The sequence below is a fragment of the Lontra canadensis genome, unplaced genomic scaffold (genome assembly GCF_010015895.1).
Source record: "Lontra canadensis isolate GAN:19392208 unplaced genomic scaffold, GSC_riverotter_1.0 scaffold44, whole genome shotgun sequence".
Classification (NCBI taxonomy): Eukaryota; Metazoa; Chordata; class Mammalia; order Carnivora; family Mustelidae; genus Lontra; species Lontra canadensis.
The window spans coordinates 7,500,276-7,518,273 of NW_022631038.1; the positions used below are offsets into that span (position 1 = coordinate 7,500,276).

The 17,998-nt window shown below is 42.0% G+C and overlaps 1 protein-coding gene across 2 annotated transcripts in view; it reads right to left on the bottom strand.

Annotated features, from left to right (window-relative positions):
* Positions 1-1,239: 1,239 nt before the first annotated feature.
* The window catches only part of SOCS6 (suppressor of cytokine signaling 6), a 37,975-nt gene continuing 21,216 nt past the window's right edge, over positions 1,240-17,998 (bottom strand). For both annotated transcript variants that reach the window (XM_032872246.1, XM_032872247.1), the window contains exon 3: positions 1,240-6,880. In XM_032872246.1, coding sequence (XP_032728137.1) covers positions 5,152-6,759 — 1,608 coding nt within the window. In that variant the 5' untranslated portion in view covers positions 6,760-6,880 and the 3' untranslated portion in view covers positions 1,240-5,151. The remainder of the gene's footprint in view (positions 6,881-17,998) is intronic.

Genomic DNA, 17,998 nt, shown 5'->3' on the forward strand with positions numbered 1-17,998 from the left:
AGTGTCTGACTCTTGATCTCAGCTCAGTATTTCATCTGAGGGTTGTGAGTTCTAGCCATGCATTGGGCTCCAAGCTAGGCATGGAGCCTACTTAAAAAATTGTTAGGGGTAAGGTGGGGCCAGAGAGCAGATTATCTGCACAAAGGAAGAGACTTTCTCTAGTAAGAACCTTGGGTATATTTCCACACACATATATGGAAAATACGTACATACATACATACGTGTGTGTGTATATTTTTTTGAACGAGCGCACACACACGAGTGTGAGAGCAGGGGAGGGTCAGAGGGAGAGATCTTAAGCAGACTCCACACTCAGCACAGAGCCTATCATGGGGCTCGAAATCCCAACCCTGAGATCATGACCTGAGCTAAAGTCAAGAGTTGGATGCTTAACCCAGCGAGCCACCCAGGCACCCTTAATTCCATGTACTTAAGAAAACATTTTATAAATTCACTTGTGACCTAGGCCCAGGGCAGGATTTGATGGCCCAAAGTGACCTCTAGGCAAGACAGCTGGCCCTGTTGATAAACCATATAGAAATAACCCCTGCTCCGGCCAACCACTCTTTGGCTTTTCACTCTTAAGGAAGCCTTTCCCAAGAGGACGTCTAACTCCTTAGAGGAGGTGGCAAAGCTGCCTGGTACTAAGTAGGGAAAATGCAGTTGAAGACGAAAAGTGTAACCCCCGGAGTTTGGGTGCAAAGCCGGCTGTATTCAGAAACATACTTACTCAGATGCCACTACGACTGGGTTCTCTGCCGGCGTCAGGCCCAGGCGTTACTGCGCCATGGACTTTGGGGAGAAGGCTTCGGGGGGAGGGAGAGTGGGAACAGACGAACTGGTGTACATCACCCATTAGCAAGACAAGTCATGCAAAAGAAGAAAACAAGAGTCAAAATTTTTAAAAGATATTTCAGCACAACCTTCTTCCAGTGAAGTTTTATTACTGCACTCATTTTAAGTAGTCTTGGTCTCACAGATGTTCTGCCTGCTTACTCCCAGCTCTATGTTGAAGGCTTTCAGGACAGTAATTAACATTAGCTGATTACTAATTCATTTCACGTCTCCCACGAGCAAAGCTATTTCACTTTTTCCTAATTTTTTTTTTTTACTAATTTTGCTGGTCCCTACCCTCCAGTCTCTGCCCAGCTTATGGGGCATCCAGAAACTAACTAGTTAACCTGATTTAATTAAACTTCAGATTCTGTATCCAGGTTATTAAGTAGACTACAAGGCAGATCTTGTGAACGAAATTTTTATTTACACACTGTATCTAGAAGCAGATACATAAATTCTTATACAATTAATTTCCAAAAATGTGCAAGAAATTACTATAATTTGTTTACAAACCAAAACACATATTAAAATCAATGGACTTTGGATAATTCATTCTGTGGTGTTCTCAGTACAAATGGTACACACCTGATTTGAAACATACAGAAAAAGTGTAAACTACAGCAATCTGGATTGCAAGTATTAATTTCATGGCACTCCAACGACTATAAAATTTCTTTAATCCAACATGTATACTTATTACAAAATTCTATAAGAATTTTTCATCATCTCTGGATGTAGAGTTTGGATCACTTTTCAGAAACAGCAACTACACATTCACCATATTATGACTGATCAATAAAAAGAATGTTTATTTAAAAAACCCTTAATAGGATTTTTAAAAGTAGCAAAAGGAACCAAATTTGTGATTACTAACGTACCAATACTTTATTTTGGAACTTTAAAGTTATTTATGGAGCTGGTAACTGCTCCTTATTAGAGTTTTCAACAAAACTATCTATTGCTGGTAGTGTGATTTCATTTTCAAATTGACTTCACATTCGATGACAAGCCATTAGGATTTAATATATATTATTCTGAATCATTCATGAAACAAATTATCTCTCATATATAACGTGAAATGTACAATGATTAAAACTGGCATTTCTGAAAGCATTGTTAAGATATTTAGATTTGTAGCACTAGCAGGGGCACTGCGTATAACCTATTTAAGATTTTAGTAATTTTTATCCCGTTTCATTAATACTGGCTCAGAAATTATAATGTATACTTTGTGTTTATTTCCTATATGCCAATGACTTTTGTCTTTTGGCACACGATTTTCTTCAACAGCAAGATGGTTACCCTTGTAGCCGGTTTCCTTAAAAACTATTCTTAGTTCTATGATCATTTCCTGTGATATGTTTTTGACCTTCTAGATTTTCAGATTATTGCACCAAGTAGAAAGAGAACAGTTTTCCTTAGAAAGAGAAAGAGTGAGATATTTTTCAAGTACTTTCTATGTTTTCTTATTATTTATAAAAATGCCTAATAGTGTCCTAGTAAGCCTAGAATTAGCTTCTGGCCTCCATCGTGTTTTGTGACGAAATGTTCGATTAAAAAAAACGACTCTGATTCATTTACTATGGCAAAAGGATACAGCTTTCCTGTTTTCTCTTTCTTGCCTTGAGCTCAGATTTTTTAGAAGCACATATTTTAAAAATCACTTATAGGTTTTTTCCACGCCATCTAAACTGCTATTCAGTAGAATCCAGAAATTTACCCAAATGGTATCTAAGCCAAACTACAGGACAGAGATTTCTCTCTTTTCCCCTTTCCATTTTTAAAGACTATTTTATTTTAGGATCCTATAAAGCCAGTATCTCACATTATGTTGTGCTGCCTACGCCAAATGGTTCTCTCTACACAAAAGCAGAAAATATTCCAATACTCCTTTGTTGGTAAATAATTTCTTGGCAAATACTTTTATTTTTATCGGTACACTATCAGACCGTAGCAATTTCAAACTGGATTAGAATAGGGAATTTCACCTTGAAGTATTTTATATTACGACTACACAAAAGCACATAAAAAACTGGCTTTCTGAATTAGAACAGCATCAAGACTTGCCCTCCCTAAAACACAAAATACAATTTTAAAAACATTTAGATGAAAATCAAACTAATCTTAACTTGAAACTAAATAGCTAGATCTTGAACACGTGGTATCATGAGGAAAACATGGGGGGCAGGCTTTGCCCACATGACAAGATAGGGTTCAGGGCAGTCCAAAGACCTCTGTGCACCATGATCTCACAAAGAGTACATGTAAATGCTTCTAGAAACACGGAGAAGCCATTTCAACATTTATTATTAATACACAGTGACTCTGTGACAATACCTGCCATCTAATATAGATGCACAGGGACTTTTAACTCACCCTAGATATATTTTAAATTGTTTAAAAATAAATAGTTTTGCAAAAAAATAGTTTAAATGTCTTGCATTAATTTGATAAGTTTACAACTCTGTTATAGTTCTTAATCCAAATAGCTTATAGTGAACACTTAAATTATATTATTACAGTATACTCCATATTCCATCTTATTAGGTGAAAACGTATCAGAAAATGAAAGAGGAGTCTTTGCAACAAGGTACAATCAACATTCCACCAAAATTAAGTACCTTTTCCCCTTTAAGTCAAAATACCATAACACGGTATTATTGTGCCTTTTCTTGGTATTTCTCAGTTCTGACCCTAAAAAACAGAAACAACAATAAGAGCAACAAAAAACAGGGACACTGGCGTGTCTGAATGACAAAGCCATTAAGGGTGACCTAAGACCTTTACTCTTACTTTTAATTGAGGGGTAAGAGATAGGAAAACTGAGTGGCAAAGGAAGAAATGTCTTAAATTATATATTTCATCGGAGGTGGAAACATTTTCTAGATGGGGTGCTTCCAAAACACTCACTGAAGCGAATAAACACTGCATTTCAAAATAACCAAAGTACTGGGGATAACACACTCCTTTCTGTGCCCCAACCCAAGCAACTGAATCAGAGATAGAACAACTAATGCTGGCTGCCAATTTACTTAAGACTTAGCTAAATTTAAAACAAGACAAAACAAAAAACCGATTTTTAAATGGCAGTATATACGATGGGCAACAAGACTTCCATATACCTGATATGGTTTTAATATTCTTCTCACAGGAGGCTCCACAAGTTCCACAATTTTTCAACTAAAGTCATCAGGTTTTTTGGTTTTGTTTGGTGGAGAGAAGGAAGGGTCAAATCTAGCACATCTTAACAGTGACTACATAAAAGAAGAATATAAACCCAAATCTAAAACAAGGTTTTCTACTCAAATCAATTTAAAACTTTATATAAACTTAAATGTCGCAAGAGAATCTAGTCCTTTACGAAGGTCTGTTCTACATCAAGTTCACCCAAAGAAAATGTTGGCTAAACTAAAGAAATCACAGATAAAACACTTTACCAAAGGAAAGTATAATTAACACAACAAAATTACTATCACAGGAAACTATGATCATCTAGTATCTCTTCAATAATAGTTCTAGTCCCATAGGTCTTATGTTATTCCAATTTGTACCAGAGCTTAATGACAGAAAAGGCAACAATTTCTAAATTGGTGGTATACACTTATGATTTTTTTTTTCATGTAAGGCCATTTATTAAAATAGACAAACCACAAGATGAAAATGAAGGCAACAGAAAAATTCAACTTTTCACAACCAAAAAACAGCACAACCTCAAAAACAATTTGGAAATAAGTGTTGTAGAAGTTATGTTGCAGATCTGCATTCCAATACCCAAGATTATGTCAAATCATAGTTCTAAATAAATCCTTCTGAAGTACGAGATTAAAAATCATTTTCAGCGTATGTGAAAATTCTGCGTTTTTTCATATGGGTATGTTTATTCAACACGATCTTTGAAAACGGGCCATTTAAAGAGACATAACAATATTCATTCTGTAAGTTTCATTCAACTTTACTTAGGGTTGAATACACATGAAATGTGCTTTTAATGCATAAAAATCACAGTGGATAGCAGCAAAGGACTGGGGGGGGGTGGCTAAGGAGAATCTGATCATTCACATTGTGATTATTCTGCACATTTATGAAAGATAATTCACACTTCCAAAACCGCAAGACTTCCCTTTTTAAAGAACCAAAATAAACCCAAGACACCTTGCTGACACTTCCCCACCCCTGAACAAATTGATTACTTTTACACATAAAACTGAAATAGTATGGCAGCAAAAGATTTTGATAGCAATGTAAGTTTGTAAACTGTATTTCAATCTCTTTTTCTTATTCCCAAAGTGCAAGATGCAGGGTTCTTGTAATCTTTCAGTAGTGCTTCTCCTGTAAGTAATCCTTCATTTTGTTTGGCAAAGGCAGTTTCTGAATCAAGTCTATCCTAGTATACTGACGTATAACAAAACGACACAGGTACTGCAAAGAACGCACCTGCATGAACCGTGACACGGGATTGGTCAGTCTGACCGGGTAAGTTGCAGATCCAGGCAACCGAGACCTTGAATAACAAAAAGCTCCATTTTCAGAGTCCCTGATTGAATGCTCAATTAGATCAACGATGGACGTATGTCCTTCTACGTCCGGCTGTTCATAAAAGCTAAACCTACCATTGGAGTGTTCGATTCTCGTGTGAAGTGTTTTGCCATGCGAGCGGAAGCTCAAGCTCAAAAGGTAACGGTCGTCAGAACTGTCCCGAACAAGGAAAGAGCCATCTGGCACATTCGCCAGCTTCCCTTCTGCCTCCCAGCGCGTGATGGGCCCCCAGTACCATCCTTGTTTCGCCAGTTTTTTCAGCTCCTCTGTAAGGCTCGTCACAACCATGGGACCGCTACTCTGCACCGAGTCATACACTCTCGCCACCCCAGGGGCAGAGTTCGGGTCAAAATTCAAATGGCAGCGCATGCTTTCGGCCACGTGGGCGTCTGTGGCGGCCAGCGCACCGAAGTTCCTTTGGACTGGATTGGTCTGCATCGGAGGTAGCAACGGTGAGAGTGGGGGGGCGTCGTCGTGACCGGCTCGGGGGCTCTGCAGCATGACTCCGGTGGTGCCGATCAACAGGCCGTTCACCGCCTGGTCCACGAAGATCTCCGGGGCCACCACGAGGTCCCGGTCTACCTGATTCTCGTCTTCGGCGAAGGAGCCGCCTCCCACCTGCGGAGGGACCGCGGAGACCTCCATGGGCGAAGAGGTGTCCAGACAGTAGCCGCGCGGCCCCTCCAGCGGGTACATCCCCTCGTCTAAAGGCACGGTGTACTGAATGTAGTCCTGAGGCACAAGTCCGATAACGACAGGCACGTGGTCCTCGAGGTGCAGGTGCAGGTCCCCGTGCTGGGACTCGGAACCCTTGAGGGAGCTGCTCTGCTCCGGGCACACGGTCTCCGCCTGCAGGTCGTGAAAATCCTTCCGCACGCCGTTCAGGGCCGGGCTCGGGCTGGACGTGTGAACCAAGGCCTTGACCCTCACCTCCATCTTGATGCACGTCTCCTCCGAGGCGGTGGGCCGCAGGGGCCACGGCGTGGGGCTGTAGTGGTGGCTGCGGAGCGACGTGGAGCGGATGGGCCGCTGCGCGCGCACGTCCTTGAAAACCAGCGGCGCCGACGAGGAGGAGAAGGTGTCCTCGTCGGCCGAGCCGCCGGACGCCGCGCCGCCCTTGCCCTTCTGCTTCTGCTTCGCCGACAGCCGCCGTTTCAACGTACCCATGAGGCTCTCGCTCTTGGAGCGGCCCTTCCCGCCCTTCTCGTCGTCGCCGCTCAGGTCGCAGCCCGCCAGCTCCTTCCCGTAGCAGCCGCCGAACAAGGGCTCGTCCTTCCCGAAGTCGCCGGCGAGCGCCGGCTGCTGCACCACCATGAAATCCGTCTCCTCCTTACTCTTGCTCAGGCTGAACGACTTCCGGAAGGTCTTGAGGCTGATCTTCTTCATGGTGACTCGCTCCCGCTCGAGGCTCACCCGCTCTCCGCAAAGCTCTCCTCACACATCCGGAGACGCCGCGATGCCGCATCTACAGCCTCGTCCGGCCTCGCAGACCCTCCGGAGCCGTCCTCTAGAAGAATGAAACGTAAAATTGTTAACAAGTCTCATTACGGAGTATTTCCACACACGTTTTATTTTACTGTTTCAAGCCTTTAGCTTGTGGAGGAGGACGCGCGTGTGGCCCCCCCCCCCCCCCCCCCCCCCCCCCCCCCCCCCCCCCGCGGTCGCCCCCCCGCCCCCCGCCCCGCGGTCTCGGCCACGGCCCCGGAAGAGCCCGCGGTCCTCCGGCCGGTCCGCGTCTGACAAACACCTCGGGATGCCTCAAGAACAAACCCTACTCTTCCTCTCGCCTTTCCGCACCTCGCTTTTGAGAAGAGAGTCCAGGTTCCCGCCTTTCCTAACAACGCTCTGCCCGAGCGACGCTCGGCTGCTGTCCCCTGTGTCCCCGGCAGCACAGGCTCAGTGACGATGACACCAGGTCCAACTGGCAGAGTAACAAGCCTGGCTGATTCCTCAATGGTTTATACACACTTTCAAGTATTTAATCATCTGTAGGGACACATAAAAAGAATCCTATCATCCGCGAGAACCTGCAGAAAGTCTGGAGATGTCCCCGCATGCCTGCGAGTTCCCCAAGAAGGCTCCTGCACCCCAGCTTCCTGGCGCCCAGCACAGCCTGAGCCCCGCTCGCTCCGGGGCACACCCAGCCGAAGCCACGCAGGTCTAAGTGTCGGTCTATTTTGAAGAAGATTAGGAAGCATATTTCCAGAATTATTATTTCTTCCTCCTCTTCTCCTCCTCCTCCTCCCCACCCACCCCCGGCAAATTTTTACTTCTGTATCCAAAAATATGTTTTCTAAACTATCGTATAAAACATTCCATCATAGAAAAGACAGGATTTTAATTCTTTGTAAAGACCTTCTGAATATCATTTTATAGGGAAAATTTTGGGCCCCAGAAGTGATACTGGTAACAGTAGTACCTGCCTTGCAAAGACATTCTGTTTTAAGCTACACATGTTTTATTTCCTCTCTGTCCAAGCTCTGCAGTTTCTGCAACCATCAAAGTATAATATCCTAAAATAAGATGATTAGCTTGACTTGAGCAAAATGCTAATAAAACTAAGAGCAAGATTCTCCCCACCCATCAGTTTAGCACCACTCTGTTTCTTGGCAAAAGAAAAAAAGCTCTAAGCTTGATGACATTCACAAATTCACTACGCATTTGCTAAGTCCCTGCTACACACCCAGCACTGTATGGTCATACACAGATTAATAAATCGTTTATGGCCTCATAATCTAGTAGCACAGAGAGATGTATGAATGTATGTATGAATGGACAATTTTTAAGACAAACCTATTAGTAATATACTGATGATAACACAAAGGGAACTAAGAGGAGAGATATTACAAACGTTTACAGATAGACAGGATTTGGTTACTGTGTGCATAGAATCTGAATGAAATCATTTTTAATAAAAGCCACTCATATCAGACAATCTATCAGGGGATCAGCAATATCATCTCCATAAAGGAAAAAGCAATTTTAAAAAGCCTTACTGTCATGTACTATGTTTTCGAGCAATTTGTAAAATTAAAATGCATATATGTACTTAGAGGGCCAGTTACTTTTAAACATACTAAATTGTCTATTAGATGAACTCACTATCCAAGTACCATTATCTTCCACCTAAGCATAAACATGTAATATTTAAGTTATTAACAATTTTAATTTAACAAAAATATGACCACTCATAAAATGAAATGGAGAGTGTAACAATATACTTTAGTTGGCAAGTCACTCCTTCTGAGTAGACCACATAGGTTTTGTAGCCAAAGACAGATTCCAACATGTAATCTTTTCTGATAATAATAATAATCCAACTGTGGTTGTGATAGGTACATCTCTAAGTATAACACCGCCACGCAGCAGAATTTAGAGATTTTGTTGCTATATGATAAAGATGAATTACAACCACTAGAAAGAAGCGGATATGAAACACAAGTTAAGTAAAATAAGCTCTTCTCTTACACAATACGTGTAAATTATGTTGAAATTTTAAAAGGTCAACAAGAAAAAAGAACAACAGAAAGGAGCCGATATCCTATGTATCATAGAAATAATAAATAGTAAGTAAAAATGTACAAAGTGGCTTTCTGGTAAAAATCAGTATTGTGTGTTTGCATCAGATGAGCCCAATCTCATGGGCTTGTGGATGAGCAAGTCCTGGGCCAGGACCGTGACACCCTGCACCCCCAACTATGCAACCGCTCCGGGGGTCATCGACCAATGATGTCACAAAACCTACCACACTTAGAATTTCCATAGTAATTATCATATCAACTTGCCTTGCTACAGAAATATTTTAGGAAGGCAAGTGTATGTAGCTCCATGAAAATCTGTACGCTGCACGTACACATCCTTCATAACAGTATGAAGTTTTAAAAATGCCTGAAAGTCAGTCATACATTCTGCTGTAACTAAATACCACTCCAGAGTAACATAAAGTAATGTTGTAATACTACATATGAATGTGCCATGGAAATATCTGGAGAAATCTTTGCAAATAAAGAAACACTATCACATACAGAAGCAGGTCCATGCATACATGGAAACAGGGCACATGACAGAAGGCAAACCGATGGCAAAGGACACAATTCAGTCCTCAGCACGAAGACAACTGGTTATACATCTGGAAAAACGAGAAAACTGGATTCCATACCTCACACCAGCAGTGGAAATAAATTATGAGCAGATTAAAGATCTAACAGTGAAAATCTCATTTTAGTTGGAACAAAATATAAAATATCTTTAAGACTTTGAGATAGGAATAAAATGTCTAAGTGCTCGCTTTGGCAGCACATATACTAAAAATAGGAATAAAATGTCTTAAGGCACAAAAAAGGATAAAGAATAAAATCGGGCACCTGGCTGGCTCAGTGGGAAGAGCATGTGACTCTTGATCTTGGGGTCTCACATCAGTTTGAGCCCCATGTCAGAGATAGAGATTACTTTAAAAAATAAAAGCTTTAAAAAAATAATAAAACTTGTTCAAAAGATACCACAAAGGGACTGAGATGTCATCTGTCAAATTCTTTTGTGAAGCTAAGAAAAACAGGACAACGTAAGTATACCAAAGCATCCACTAACTTCTCTTAATCAGAGAGAACTTTTTTTTTTTTAAAGATTTTATCTATTTGATAGAGAGCGAGCATGAACAGGAGCGGCAAGCAGAGGCAGAGGGAGAGGCAAGTTCCCCACTGAGCAGGGAGCCCGATGTGGGGCTTGATCCCAGGACCCTGGGATCACAACCTGAGCTGGAGGCAGATGCCTAACGAATAAGCCACTCAGGCATCTTCAGAGACAACTTTTTTTTAAGATTTTTTTTTTTTTTTAATTTATTTGACACAGAGAGAGAGAGAGAGAGGTCACAAGCAGATAGAGAGGCAGGCAGAGAGAGAGGGGGGAAGCAGATTCCCTGCTGAGCAGGGAGCCCGATGTGGGGCTCGATCCCAGGACCCTGGGATCATGACCTGAGCCAAAGGCAGAGGATTAACCTGAGCCACCCAGGTGCCCCCCCACCCCCATAGAGAACTTTAAAGTACAATTCTTCATAGCAGTAGAAATTGCATTTATTTGTCTTAACGGACTGAAATGGTGACCTGAAGACTGATAAAACCTTCTGTGTTCGTGATCATTTTCTGGCTCACTAGCACAATGAATCCAATTTTGTTCATAAAAGAACTGGGCATCAATTCACACAGAGATTAAGAAAACTTAATTACCAATAGCTATAAAACATAAAACTAAAGGATGCAAACATGAGACAAAACAAACATGTTCAACCCCAGTAACAGGGATGTTGCAAAGAAAGTACTGTTTGCATTAATTCTTTAACCCTCTCAGCCACCCAGGCATCCCATGTTTGCATTAATTCTTGAAAATCAGCAAATTCTCCACGAACTAGGTAGGTCAACAGATCAACAACCAGAATGGCTTATATATGGTCTGTCTGGACTGTCCCTTCAACGTCTCTCAAAGCCAAACATGTACATCAACCTAAAATCTGACCCACAGGCTCAAGCCCAGTTCATTTTCTAGGAGTAGTATAAAGTGTCAGCTCAGTTTCGGTCTGAATAACAAAGGTTTTTGTTTTCCTGTTTTTGTGCCTGGTTATGCTATTCCCTCCTCCTGGCGAAAGTTCTCTTTATTTTTCCTAGTCCACCTTTCAGAGAATTCCTTAAGAAAATATTCCTCTTCCTGAAATCTGCTCTGATCACCCTCCAGAAGGGAGTTCTCTCTCCCTTCTCGGAACACAACCTGCATTTGCTTAATAGTATGTCACACGGTGACCTAGAACTGCTTGCATTCTATTCCTATCTTACTCCCCAGATGGTAGTGCTTGAAGAAAGAGACCATGTCTCATTCATTTTTCTATTCCTAACCGGGAACTACCACTACATATTTATTATAATCTGTTTAAAATCTTTGATACCAAATAAATATCCCTTCACTATTAAGTAAATGACAGGAATGATGGGATAGGGAAATCATAGTGTACAAAACTGGCTAAATCTCCTCTTATCAAAATGGAGCAACTGATCTACAAAATCAAAAGTCGTTATTACAAATGATGCAGGACTGGCAATTCCATCTAAAAAGGCCACACGGAAAATACCTGCCGACCGTGACAAGAGCCACCACACAGAATCCAGTCCCATACTTCCACATGGCATGTGTTCTGTGTCCCGTCATGTAAAGGCTACTGAAGAAATGCTACCAAATATACTAGTTAAGAGAAAGAAGTAAAAATACTAAATGCCACCCCCCCGTTACTTACTTCCACCCAGTTACAGAAGTACATCTGTAAAATAAAAAATTTGTTTTTGAAAACTGAGCATCCGCGGCAATATCAATACACTGAATTATGCTATCATCAGGAAATAAAAGTTGTACGAAGTAACCGAATCTTCCAGTAGGCACTTCGGACTTCCTTTTTGTCGTACGCTGTTATTCATGAAGCTCTCTATGGTCCTTCCCCCCACCTGCCATGTGTAAGATACTCTATCAGATCGAAGAGAAGTTCAACTGATACAAAACTAAGAGAGGACATCTGTGAGCTCCAAGAGAGGTCAAAGAAATGATAGGAAAAGGTTGGCTTGAGACAGTGTGATACAGTATCCTCAAGCAGTACACTTTGAACGTGACCAACAATTAAAAGCTGTCAGTCAGACTAGACTGTAAACAAAGAGACGGCGAGAGTATATGGTGACTCTTAACTTTGCTTCCCAGCTGCTCCCTGACTGCCCTATGTAGAGATGCGGGTGAAAGCCACCAAGCAGGTCTTAGTGGCTCTGAGATGCCCCTGAACTTGGACTAAACATTCTGTCCTTGTTCTTTTCATCACTATCATCAGATCCTCAGAGGAGTCTTGACCCACAAAAAGTCTGTCTTCAGCAGAAGGAACAGCCTCTGATAGCCACAGAGCCCAGTCCATCACGGTGGCCACTATATGGGGAGAGGCTGTCTGGGCAGCACAGACAGGAAACAAGTAAACCAAGGGAGACGTGACAATTAGAAACTGTGAGAGATACCCTGAAGGAAAGGAAGCAATCAGAGAATACCGGGGGTTCCTACTCTAGGTTCCAAAAACACTGAAGACCTCCAAGGCCTCTCTAACAAGCCAATATTTACGCCGATGCCAGTCACGCAAAGGAAGGTTGAGGCGGAGAGAACAACTTTCCAGACTGAGGGAGGGGCAAGCTCTGGGCTGAAGTAGGAACTGCAGATGCAAACACAGAATCTAGCTGCGCCTCAAGTGTACGGTGTGGAGTGGGGCATAAGATGGCACATCAAGGTATTTGGGTCTGACTCTAAGTGTGTTCAGAGGAATGAAAAGGTTTCCGGGGCGCCTGGGTAGCTCAGTCAGATAATGGCCTCACTCTCGATTTTGGCTCAAGTCATGATCTCAGGGTTGTTAAGACTGAGTGCCAGGTGGGGCTCCATGGTCAGCGGAAAGTCTGCTTGAGATTCTCTCTTTCCCTCTCTCTTTGCTCCTTCCTGCACCGTGTGCACGTGCAACCACGCTAAAAATAAATAAATCTTTAAAAAAAAAAGGTTTCAAGTATCAACATGTTCTAGTTTAAGTATGCATTTCCCAGTTGTGAGCCCACATATCATCCTCCTCAAAATACATGCATATACAAACCCACTAGGACTGTAACTCGGGATGGCAAAAACAAAATCAAAAACAAAACCCAGGGTCTCCCACTACCTTACCCAAAAAATGAATGAACACTTTCTTCATAAAATGCAGATGCTAAAACAATCAGTTGGGACTACTTGCGTAGTTCTAGGAGAACTACAGGGCCTCCCCTGGTAGACCACACGCTCCCATTTCTCATCAATAGTTGGGCTGAGAGAATTTCAGGTTCAACATATGAACACTGGAGAGAATCAAACATGAGTCAACTGCATACAAAGGTTTTATTAGTATCTAATTTCCATTTACAAGCCATTCTTGATAATGCCTCACTTTGTGATGTAATTTTAGTGACATTAACATTCAACTTCATTAAAAATTGCTAATCACTTGAAACATGATCTCTGACAGGAAACACTCAGAGCTGCAAACCCTTCTGGGTCCGCAGTTATGAATACACTAGTCATCGTGCGAGAAACATGCGTCCGTGTGTGCGTGAAGGTGTGCAGACACAGATGATACAGTAGAAATACATACAGACTCATCTCGGGGCTGGGTGGAAAATATCTGGAGGACATGCCACGTGCTATAAGCCTACACTTTAGAGATCCATAATTAGGTAAGTTTTGAAAAGTAGGTATAGAAGCCAAAGAAAGCTCCAGACCTGATTGGAAAAGTAGGCCTGAACAGGAAAGAGTACGGTGGAGGATCGGGGCAGCCAGTATGGAGGCGATATATACGCCAACCTGCCCACAGACACTCTGCTTTTTCTGGAATTCAATGGACAAACTACAAGAAGAGTAACACCCCAAATGCTTTCCATTTGCCTCACAAAAAAGCGCAAGTCTTGACAGCCGTAAGCCTGCCATAATGTGCCTCTCCCATTCTCACACTTGCCCTCTCCCCCACCTGCCACTCTGAGATCACCACCACCACGCAGCCGTTTGGGGAACTGGTGCTGCTGCGGCCACCACCCTGCGAACCCCTCACTTCCCCCAAGTCTTTGCTCTGCTGTCACCTTCTCCGTGAGACCTGGCCCGACCAGGCAGGTGAACGGCAGTACAGCCCCTCGCACTGCGTCGCGGTACTTTGCCCCAGCATACAGACACTCCTCGTTTATTGTGCTTTCTCCCCCCGCAGACGCTGGAGAATGAAAGCTTCACAGAAGCGGGGATTTCAACTCCGCGTTACCCGCTGCTGCCCCCCAAGAGTCTAGGACCATACCAAGGGCGCAGGAGACGCTCCGTCACTATGAGTAAGCCGATGTCAGACACGCAAACCTCATCCGGCATGGCGATCAGGTACCCTGCCCACCTTGACCTCAAGCCATAATTCGCCATTATTTACGAAAAAGTCACTTAACTCCTTAACACGGCGGGGCCGTTCTTTCCTTGATTTCTGCTCCAGTCACGCTGAAAGCATTCGTACTCACCGCATTCTCGCTCAACACAGAACTTGACATACCGCCTCTTTGATTGGAAATGTTTCCTTCCTCCTCCTCACCAACTAATTCCTTCACGCCTCAGCTGTTCCAGCAGTTCCTCAAGGAACCACATTCTGCTCTTCCTGAGGGTGAAACCCCCCCAGGTCCAGGACTGCAGAATACTGCATACCTCTCCGGCCTAGAATTTTCATCTGGGATGTGTACTCAGATTTGTCTGTATGAACAAGTGATTAATGACTCTCACCGCAGCAGACGATCTATACTCAATATGAAAGCAAAGAAGATGTTAATTTTTTTTTTTGACATTTTTATCCTCCACACCTAGCACACACCTGGCCCCAAAAAGGCACTCAAAAAAATGGGCTGAGTGAACACGGCAGTGAAATGAAGAACACTGGTCCACAGTGAGAGGCAACATGACGGACACAGCTGCCCCAGCAGCAGAACTGGTAACTGATTCTGAGGGGCTACGTAGTCCCGTTTAAATTAACCTCACTAAACTTAGGGTTCAAATGGCTCTGATTCCCATTACTGCATCCCTTTTGTACAAAAAAAGACTGACAACCAGAGTAAAAGTGCTTGGTAATTATCTACTTGATAATTATTCCTTTTCCAACTACCAATCCATATGCAACTCAACATTAACATTAAATAAACAAAAATCAATCCTGGACACTAAAATACTATAAAAAGTTCTGTTGGGCCATATGGCCTTTATCTCTTCCTTTCATTTTCTAGGCAAAGATCACTCTGGAAGTTTTAAGAGTATCTGTTTTTCTGTTTGCACCTCCAAAAATATATGCCATCTTTTTATAGGATTACCATCTGCCTCATCATGCCTAAGTAAATGTTCTGAATTAGTTTTATTGCTTTTTAATTATAAAATTTTAAGTTTACACATACACTTGAAAATGTGTCTAAAGGTTCAAAGGAAAAGGTTTTAGACATGAATACTTGATTCATATGGGCAAAAGCTAACCTCTTCAAATAATTTCCCAGCCTGTTTTCAAAGGAGATAGTCAAGCCTGACATTAAAACACCTAATGAAAACATTTAAAATAAAACATCAACTATTTAACATTCAACAAGTAATACAGCTTTATTATTGCCGGTTTACAAGGGAGGAAACCAGGTCTCAGAGAGATTAAAACTTGCCCAACCAAGTTAAGTAATGTGTCACGAGGAGAGATGTGGAATGTGATCGTGGCACATCGAAGCTCCCATTCTCCCCCCGTGACAGGCTGCCACGCAGCCAGCCCGCTGCTAACTCAGCAGTTCCCAACTTCCCAGTCTGGGGACCCCTTCATCCTCTTACAAATTACTTAAGACCACCAAAAGCTCGTCTATGTGGCTTTTATCTACTGAAACTTTCCCTGCTAGAAACTAAAACTGAGACTTTAAAATATTTATTCATTTTTCAATGACAATATACTCATTACATGTTAACATAAATAACATTTTCCTGAAAAATAAATATATTTACCCAAACAATAAAAATTCAGTGAGACAAGCGGCACTGTTTTACATTACTGTAAATTGTTTTTCTGTCTGACTTAAGACAGCTGGACTCTCATGTTTCCATCTGCATTCAATCTGCTACAATATGTTGTTCCAGTTAAAGCATAATTAGAAAATCCAACCTCCTACAGATACATAGCTGGGAAAGGGAGAAATATTTTCTTTAATAATCTTTTCATATAACCGTGGGTATTCTTTCCTGTGATATTATACCAAAAATCAACAAGTGATAGTTTCTTAAAAAGTCAGTTGCACTGGGAAATCTGGAACCCTTTAGATAACTTCTTTATTACATTCAAATCCAATGGTCTAAGCTTGCATTTTGAATCAATCATCCAGGTATGTATTATTTTGTAGTATCATAGTGATTTCATTATGCAATCTCCAAAAATCCCATTTATTAACATTACCATTGGCTGATCCCATCAGGAAAGTCTAAGCACTGGGAAGCAGTAAACTAACAGTGGGAGACACAAGCTCTCCACAATTCTGATTTTTGCTTAAAAGCTTGGATTTATCACTGACACCAAGACTGTCTGTAAATTTATGAAACTGTATTTACCGAAACCTGAAGCTGAAAAACCGTAGTTGGTCAATAGGTCTCTTGTTAATTTATTTAGTTTAGTTTTTTGGTTTTTTTTTAAGTTCAGTTCTTTGCCCAATGTGGGGCTTGAACTCACGACCCTGAGATCAAGAGTCACATGCACTACCGACTGAGCCAGCCAGGTGCCCCTGTCAACAGTTCTTTCAGGTAAAAGTGATATCTCCTGACAGATTTCATGAAAGAGGAGCTGTAGTGCAGCATCTCCAACAACAGCACAAATGCTTCCCCTGAGACCCCTTCTTCCATTAGTCTGTGGGAGAAACCATGCTCTATACACTTGCATTTCATCACAAGGATTTTGAAAAGGTGTGTACTCAGGGTCAAGATTTAATAAATGTAACAATTTTTACAGCTTCCTCAGGGACTTTTTTTTTTTTTTTTTTTTTAAGATTTACTTATTTACCAGAGACAGCACACAAGCAGGGGGAGCAGCAGGCAGAGCAGGCAGAGGGAGAAGCAGGCTCCCCACTGAGCAGGGAGCCTGATGGGGGACTCGATCCCAGGACCCAGGGATCTTGACCTGAGCTGAAGGCAGACACTCAACCCAGGAGTCCCTCCTCAATAACATTCTTAAACGTAACTGTGACTTGCTTTTTACTGCAAGTGCTTAGAGGTGAAGAACAGGAGACTGCTATGAATGCTCAAATCACAGCTGGGGCCACAGCCGTGGCCATGGGAGGGCACCACCAATTGTATCCACCATTGCTTCTGCACCCTCAGAGAATGGCAAATAATGTTTCAGCCTCATTATCAAAGGGGATCCACAGACCATACTTAGAACTACCAGCTTAAACTATCTGTGAAGACAGTTTAAAAGAACAAAGACAAAGAATTTAAGATAAGCAAGGCATCCACATAAGTTAGGAAGACAAGGAGTTTCACTATCCTCTCTGCCCTAAAGGTGGCCAATTTCTTAGCAAGCCATGGTTCGTGCCCTTCCATTTCAGCTCCTCAGTTTCTATTCCGTTGTTCCTGACTCTGCCAGTATATAACTTGCCATTAACTTTATAAAAAATGAAAAATAAAGAACAGATAATAAAATCCTTCCAGAAAGGGAGGAGAAAGGAGAGAAAGTAGACCATATGATAAAAAGGAAAATAAAGGCAATGGCCAATATTACATGAAATGCAACAGAATTAGGTCCCAATGTTTGTTATACCAATATATATAACTGGGATAAACTCAACTATTAGAAAAAGATTTTCAGTCTGGTCTTAAAAATCCCATCATATACGAAACACACTAAAATCAGTGGTCTCAGAAAGCTTCAAAACACCATAAAATCTCTGCTAGCCACTATCAGACTATCCTCTTCTTCAGCATACCTGCGATTATCCTATTCTATCAAGTGAATCAAGTTTACTTGTATTCTACTTGAGATCAGGAATGTTATCAGTCGCTGGTTCTATCCCCATTACAT